Below are 7,440 nucleotides of genomic sequence, written 5' to 3'. Positions count from 1 at the left end.
CCTCTGTCCTGGCCCAGCAGAACCGCACCGTCCAGTACCGAGGGTTAGACTGTGCGGGGCTGGGAAGCACAGGGACCTCGCGCGGGCGGGGCGCACATCACGCCGCTGCTGCTGCTGCCGCTGCCGACCGACGTGCAACGTGACACCCTCCAGCTCTTTGACAGCCTCTGTTGCCAGACCTCCGCAGCTGCCCGCGCCTCCTCTAGGCGAATGGTAGGTGCGGACGGAAACCCGCACCGCTCTGCAGCCCCCAGGGTGGAGGGGCCGGGCTGCTGCGGGGCGTCGCGGACGGTGGGCGGGCTGTAAGGCTGGCCGCAGGCTGGCGGAGGACACGCAGGTGCAGGCGCGGTGGGCGGAGAGCGTGGTGGGCGGAGAGCGTGGTGGGCGGAGAGCGTGGTGGGTGGCAGCAGCACGAGGCGCTGGATGCGCAGGCGCAGGTGCGGTGGGCGGAGAGCGTGGGGGAGGCAGCAGCCCCACGAGGCGCGGGAAGCGCAGGCGCAGGTGCGGTGGGCGGAGAGCGTGGGGGAGGCAGCAGCCCCACGAGGCGCGGGAAGCGCAGGCGCAGGCGCAGGCGCGGTGGGCGGAGGGCGGGGCGGTGGCAGCACGAGGCGCGGGAAGCGCAGGCGCAGGCGCAGGCGCGGTGGGCGGAGGGCGGGGCGGTGGCAGCACGAGGCGCGGGAAGCGCAGGCGCAGGCGCAGGCACAGGCGTGGTGGGCGGAGGGCGGGGCGGCGGCGGCACGAGGCGCGGGCGCCCGAGCGTTGGGCTGCGGCCTCGGCGGGCAGGCGGGCGGCATGGCGCGGGTTCGCTGGCAGATGGTGGCGGTGGCGGCCATGGGCCTGGCGCTGGCCCTGGAGGCTCTGCCCGCTGCACTGCGCTGGTTGCGTGTCGGGCGGCGGCGGAGGCCGCGGCACGAGGTGCTCTTCTTCCCGTCGCAGGTGACCTGCACCGAGGCCCTGCTGCAGGCCGCGGGGCCCGGGCCCTCGGCGCCCCCCGCGGGCTGCCAGTGCAGCCTGCCCCACGGCGAGAGCTCGCTGAGCCGCCTGCTGCGCGCCCTGCTGGCCGCCCGCGCCAGCCTCGAGCTCTGCCTCTTCGCCTTCTCCAGCCCGCAGCTGGGCCGGGCGGTGCAGCTGCTGCACCAGCGCGGCGTGCGCGTCCGCGTTGTCACCGACTGCGACTACATGGCCCTCAAGGGCTCACAGATCGGTCTGCTCCGCAAGGCAGGTAGGCGCGGTACCCAGGCTGGCGCGGCCCGCTGGGGTCCCAAGCCCCCGGCTGGGAGGAAGGTCTGGCCTCTGGGAGCGGAGGCGGAAGGGAGAAGGTCAGAAGCGCCCATGTGGGGTCAGGGGCCTGAGTATGGGTGACACCCCATTTAGTTCCCAGGGTGGCTTTGCGAGGTCAGGCAGGCTTTAGCCGGTGAAGCTCCAGGGCCATCGGTGAAGGGCCCCTGCCCTCCCGTGGGGGTGCCTGGTGGGTGTGAGCCGCCTGTGTGTTTTCCGCCAGCGGAGGGAGTTTCTCGGGGCTCCCAGAGGCCGGGGTGCCCGGGCCACCCGGCAGGACCAGAGTCTCCGGGAACCCCCACATTCCCAGGGGACCGAGTGGGAACCCTGTGTCTGGTAGAGCTGGGGGTGTGCCCGGCCAGTGAGTGAGTGACGGCTGCCGCTGAATGAGGATGGCTCCGCCCGTGCCCTTGGGAAGGAGGGGAATGTGGGGGCCAGGCCCCGGTGCGCCCCCCGCCGAGCCGGTGCACTGGGGTTGCAGCCCGGTTGGCATTGAGGGGCTGGAGGAGGAAAAGGCGTTGCATCTTAAATACACTCGTGACTTTTGTGCGGGGGCTTCTGAAATGAATAAAAATGATATTCTAAAAAGTGGGACTCTAATTAATTTAGTTGGTGAGAAGTTAATGTCTTTGCAGCCGCAAAACACCTGGGAAGCCACATCTGGGCTCTTGCTAGGGCAGGGACAGGCGAACGGCAGGCAGTTCTTTTTTTCTCAGACCAGATCCTGGTCTCGCCTGTGAGCTCCTTGTTCCGCCCTCGGCCTGGCGCGATGGAGAGCCCTGCAGGGGCGCTCCGTCTGTGCGTGCGGGCCCCATGCATCCCCGCTTGTCTCTGGGCGACCCAGGCACGTCGTTCCTGCAGGAGCACCTTCCCACCCAGGCCTGGTCGCCCGGGAGCTGCTGCTCTGCGCTGTGTGCGCGCGAGAGTCCCCCAGGCCCCGCGGGCAGAAGCCTTTCCCGCCCGCTGCGCCTGCCTCCGCTCGGCTCTCCAGGTGGCCAGCACTGGACCCTCGGCGCCCATCCACCCTCCATCCTCCGGGCAGCCATGCGTTGTCCTCACCTGTGGGTCCTTTACGGGGGAAACGCTGGCCTGGGCCACTTTTATTTCGTTAGCTTTTGGAGAATCGTGAAATCTCAGGCTTGGAAAGGGCACTGCACCAGACTCCATCCAAGGCTGGCGGCCCTGCCATCATTCATGGTCACCTGTTCAACAGGTACCTTTGTGTCAGGATTTCTTGGATCGGTTTCAGGCGCCAGGGACGTGGGGAACGAGACAAGGCCCGGGGAGCCTAGCTGAAGCCTGAGTTCCGAAGGCGGTGAGCAGGTTGGGAATGTGTCAGCCGGGCAGGGGGTGGCCGCCAGCAGAGCTCAGCCATGTGCGGAGCGTCAGGAGCTCCTGCTTGAGGAGCAGGTGTCCCGGGGCCAGAGGTGAGGTAGGAGGAGTTGGGAGGGCGCACAGGTGTGCCAGGCACAGGCCGCCTCCTGCAGGGGCATCGGGGCCCATTCAGTGACGGAAGCCTTCCGAGGCCGGCAGCAGGGTGCTCGGAGGAGAAGGGGGTGTGGAGCGAGCCCGAGGCGGGTGGGAGAGCTGCGCAGCAGCGTTGGAGGGTCAGGAATGGCTGTTGTAACCTGTTTTGAAGGTGAATCTGACGGGGTTTGCAGGTGGGTTGCCCGTGCAGCGGGAGGAAAAGGGGTGGCCCGGTGAGCGATGCTTTTTAGTGTAGGTCTGTGTTGCATGGGACATACTTCCCTTCAAGTTATGTGTTGTTGATCTGAAGTCCCAATTTAATTTGGACATCCTGTATTTTCATTTGCTAAGTCTGACAAACCTATTGCAAAGCAGCCCATTTTAAACTTGTTTTAAATCACATTTCCAATGGCCTCATTTGCTGAGCAGATATTTAGGCACCGTTCCAGGGTTATCGCCGAGTGGGCAGGGCCGCTGAAAACGGGGAGTGGGGGGGCGGTAGGCAGTGCGCTGAGAGGAGCTGGCGGGGTGGAGAGGCAGAGAGGCACTCGTCCTGTGGGGGTGCTCAGGCTGGGCTCCCCTGGGCAGACCTGCTGCTTCGGGACCCTCAGGCCTCGCTGCCACACGCCCGGGGCTGGCTTCTTCTATGCCCCTTTCTCCTCAGGCTCAGGTCCTCTCCTACAGAGTGGGTGCAGCTCCCAGCCAGGGGGTGTTTACTGGGGTCCCGTCCCATGCAGTAGCGACTGTTCCACAGCGTGGAAAGTCCAGCAGTGACGAATGGGCAGTGCTCTGCAGGCTGGGACAGACTCCGGAGTTGTAGGTAGGGTGCAGGGTGGTTTTCAGAGGAAACAGTAGTATCTGCATGTCTGCCATGGTCCCTGCTGCCTGGAGGACTGTCTGTGTCCCCTCCTGGGCCAGAATGCCCCCGGGAGCTGGTGTGGCAGGTCACTGTCAGACTCAGCCACCATCACCTGCCCAAGTGACAAGATTTGCCCTTTTCCCATCAATTTGGCCACAGATAGCAAAGTTAGCAGCTGCTAGTAAATGGTCCCCAGAGCTGCAGTGCTTGAGGGAGAGCTGTGGGGGGAAGTGAAGGAGGAGGGAGAGCTGTGGGGGGCAGTGGAGGAGGAGGGAGAGCTGTGGGGGGCAGTGGAGGGGGAGGGAGAGCTGTGGGGGGCAGTGATGGAGGAGGGAGAGCTGTGGGGGGCAGTGATGGAGGAGGGAGAGCTGTGGGGGGCAGTGGAGGAGGAGGGAGAGCTGTGGGGGGCAGTGGAGGGGGAGGGAGAGCTGTGGGGGCAGTGGAGGGGGAGGGAGAGCTGTGGGGGGCTGTGATGGAGGAGGGAGAGCTGTGGGGGGCAGTGGAGGAGGAGGGAGAGCTGTGGGGGGCAGTGGAGGGGGAGGGAGAGCTGTGGGGGGCTGTGATGGAGGAGGGAGAGCTGTGGGGGGCAGTGGAGGAGGAGGGAGAGCTGTGAGGGGCAGTGGAGGAGGAGGGAGAGCTGTGGGGGGGCAGTGATAGAAGAGGGAGAGCTGTGGGGGGCAGTGGAGGGGGAGGGAGAGCTGTGGGGGCAGTGGAGGGGAGGGAGAGCTGTGGGGGGCAGTGGAGGAGGAGGGAGAGCTGTGGGGGCAGTGATGGAAGAGGGAGAGCTGTGGGGGGCAGTGGAGGGGGAGGGAGAGCTGTGGGGGGCAGTGGAGGAGGAGGGAGAGCTGTGGGGGGCAGTGGAGGAGGAGGGAGAGCTGTGGGGGCAGTGGAAGAGGAGGGAGAGCTGTGGGGGGCAGTGATGGAGGAGGGAGAGCTGTGGGGGGCAGTGATGGAGGAGGGAGAGCTGTGGGGGGCAGTGGAGGAGGAGGGAGAGCTGTGGGGTCAGTGGAAGAGGAGGGAGAGCTGTGGGGGGCAGTGAAGGAGGAGGGAGAGCTGTGGGAGGCAGTGGAGGCGGAGGGAGAGCTGTGGGGGGCAGTGATGGAGGAGGGAGAGCTGTGGGAGGCAGTGGAGGCGGAGGGAGAGCTGTGGGGGGCAGTGATGGAGGAGGGAGAGCTGTGGGGGGCAGTGAAGGAGGAGGGAGAGCTGTGGGGGCAGTGGAGGGGGAGGGAGAGCTGTGGGGAGCAGTGGAGGAGGAGGGAGAGCTGTGGGGGGCAGTGGAGGGGGAGGGAGAGCTGTGGGGGCAGTGGAAGAGGAGGGAGAGCTGTGGGGGGCAGTGAAGGAGGAGGGAGAGCTGTGGGGGGCAGTGGAGGAGGAGGGAGAGCTGTGGGGGGCAGTGGAGGGGGAGGGAGAGCTGTGGGGGGCAGTGATGGTGGAGGGAGAGCTGTGGGGGGCAGTGAAGGAGGAGGGAGAGCTGTGGGGGCAGTGGAGGGGGAGGGAGAGCTGTGGGGGGCAGTGAAGGAGGAGGGAGAGCTGTGGGGGGCAGTGGAGGAGGAGGGAGAGCTGTGGGGGGCAGTGGAGGGGGAGGGAGAGCTGTGGGGGGCAGTGATGGTGGAGGGAGAGCTGTGGGGGGCAGTGAAGGAGGAGGGAGAGCTGTGGGGGCAGTGGAAGAGGAGGGAGAGCTGTGGGGGGCAGTGAAGGAGGAGGGAGAGCTGTGGGGGCAGTGGAAGAGGAGGGAGAGCTGTGGGGGGCAGTGGAGGGGGAGGGAGAGCTGTGGGGGCAGTGGAGGGGGAGGGAGAGCTGTGGGGGCAGTGGAAGAGGAGGGAGAGCTGTGGGGGGCAGTGAAGGAGGAGGGAGAGCTGTGGGGGCAGTGGAAGAGGAGGGAGAGCTGTGGGGGCAGTGAAGGAGGAGGGAGAGCTGTGGGGGGCAGTGATGGAGGAGGGAGAGCTGTGGGGGCAGTGGAGGGGGAGGGAGAGCTGTGGGGGGCAGTGGAGGAGGAGGGAGAGCTGTGGGGGGCAGTGGAGGAGGAGGGAGAGCTGTGGGGGGCAGTGGAGGGAGAGGTAGAGCTGTGGGGGGCAGTGATGGAAGAGGGAGAGCTGTGGGGGGGCAGTGGAGGGGGAGGGAGAGCTGTGGGGGGCAGTGAAGGAGGAGGGAGAGCTGTGGGGGGGCAGTGATGGAAGAGGGAGAGCTGTGGGGGGCAGTGGAGGAGGAGGGAGAGCTGTGGGGGGCAGTGGAGGAGGAGGGAGAGCTGTGGGGGCAGTGGAGGGGGAGGGAGAGCTGTGGGGGGCAGTGAAGGAGGAGGGAGAGCTGTGGGGGGCAGTGGAGGAGGAGGGAGAGCTGTGGGGGCAGTGGAGGGGGAGGGAGAGCTGTGGGGACAGTGAAGGAGGAGGGAGAGCTGTGGGGGGGCAGTGATGGAAGAGGGAGAGCTGTGGGGGGCAGTGGAGGAGGAGGGAGAGCTGTGGGGGGCAGTGGAGGAGGAGGGAGAGCTGTGGGGGGCAGTGAAGGAGGAGGGAGAGCTGTGGGGGCAGTGGAGGGGGAGGGAGAGCTGTGGGGGGCAGTGGAGGAGGAGGGAGAGCTGTGGGGAGCAGTGATGGAGGAGGGAGAGCTGTGGGGGGCAGTGGAGGAGGAGGGAGAGCTGTGGGGGGCAGTGGAGGAGGAGGGAGAGCTGTGGGGGGCAGTGGAGGAGGAGGGAGAGCTGTGGGGGGCAGTGATGGAGGAGGGAGAGCTGTGGGGAGCGAGGCTGACTTGCCCTTTTGCAGGTATCCAGGTTCGACATGACCAGGACCTGGGCTACATGCACCACAAGTTTGCCATAGTGGACAAGAAGGTGCTGATCACCGGCTCCCTCAACTGGACCACTCAAGCCATTCAGAACAATCGAGAAAACGTTTTGATTATGGAGGACGAAGACTATGTGAGGCTTTTCCTGGAAGAATTTGAGCACATTTGGGAAGAGTTTAACCCTACAAAGTACACCTTTTTCCCACAAAAGAGGAGAAGTCACTGAAGCTGTGCTCTCACTGTGTCTTGGAGTCGGAGGGGAGGGTTTAATGTCAGAACTTCCGGCGCCTCTGGTTGAAACCAGACCAAACGTGCCAGGACCAGCCCCAGAGCAGCCAGTGTGCTGCCTGGAGCTGCGGCGCTGTGGTGTCCGACTCGGCGTTCTGCTTGAGATAAACCTCAATGTCAGAAAAAAATCATTCGGACTAAGTTCTCCTTCATTAAGATACTGACGGGACCTCAGTGCTCAGTGGTAGAAAGGGAGGGAGCTCCTGCCACGATGGGCCCGTGCGTGGACCGAGCTGGGGTTTCCCTCCCACCTGAGCCCGCGCAGCCACTGGACGCGCTGGCAGGAGCCTGGCTGGCACCGTGGGGCTGCTCCTCATGCCCTGAGTGGGTGCAGTGCCTGCTTCAGGGCTGCAGCCCTGGGACCCCTCTCCTGAGTCCAGGGAACCTCCTGCTCTGGCCAGCTCCGCCTGTCAGCCCTTTTGGTGTCTCCTGGAATGCTCCCTCCCCGCTTTGTACTAGCCTGGCCCCCGCAGCCCGGCCTGGCAGCACCTGCCGTCGCCAGCTCCTCCTGGCTGATGGGCCGGTGTCCGTCAGGAGAGGGAAAGGAAGTCAGGAGGGAAAGCAGATGAGCTGGGCGTGGTGGGCGCAGGGAGCGCCTCCAGGCCCCGCCCCACCCCCACCCGTGAGCATTACCTGCCCAGCACACGTGGAGGTGTTTCTGCGGGCAGCTCCCTGCGATTTCCACGTGGCCAGGTGTGTGGTCTGCCAGGAAGGGCTGTAAGGGACAGAACCTGCTTCTGCTTCCGTAGGCTGTGCTTTCAGTGTTTAAT

At 65.8% G+C, this 7,440-nt stretch overlaps 1 protein-coding gene across 2 annotated transcripts; it reads left to right on the top strand.

Annotated features, from left to right (window-relative positions):
- The first annotated feature begins 201 nt into the window (after nucleotides 1-201).
- PLD6 (phospholipase D family member 6) lies at nucleotides 202-6,828 on the top strand. Of its 2 annotated transcripts, none has more exons than XR_011468461.1 (2): nucleotides 202-213; nucleotides 6,361-6,448. XR_011468461.1 is itself a non-coding variant. In XM_070394733.1 (2 exons), exons 1-2 carry the CDS (start codon nucleotides 793-795, stop codon nucleotides 6,606-6,608), a joined length of 678 nt encoding a protein of 225 aa, XP_070250834.1. In that variant the 3' UTR covers nucleotides 6,609-6,828. The 2 variants fall into 2 exon arrangements, 1 of the variants encoding a protein (XP_070250834.1); XM_070394733.1 differs by lacking the exon at nucleotides 202-213 and adding an exon at nucleotides 793-1,222 and having other exon boundaries at nucleotides 6,361-6,828.
- The last annotated feature ends 612 nt before the right edge of the window (nucleotides 6,829-7,440 follow it).

This window comes from Myotis yumanensis, unplaced genomic scaffold (genome assembly GCF_028538775.1).
Source record: "Myotis yumanensis isolate MYYU_CA2020_CCGP unplaced genomic scaffold, mMyoYum1.0.hap1 SCAF_16, whole genome shotgun sequence".
NCBI classification, from domain to species: Eukaryota; Metazoa; Chordata; class Mammalia; order Chiroptera; family Vespertilionidae; genus Myotis; species Myotis yumanensis.
This window is presented reverse-complemented; position numbering and strand designations above follow the sequence as displayed.

Bases quoted from the DNA above. Each gene is read 5' to 3' on its own strand.
- PLD6 (XM_070394733.1), top strand. From the start codon at position 793: ATGGCGCGGGTTCGCTGGCAGATGGTGGCGGTGGCGGCCATGGGCCTG. The intron at 1,223-6,360 runs GTAGGCGCGGTA...GCCCTTTTGCAG, and splicing joins CGGTCTGCTCCGCAAGGCAG to GTATCCAGGTTCGACATGAC.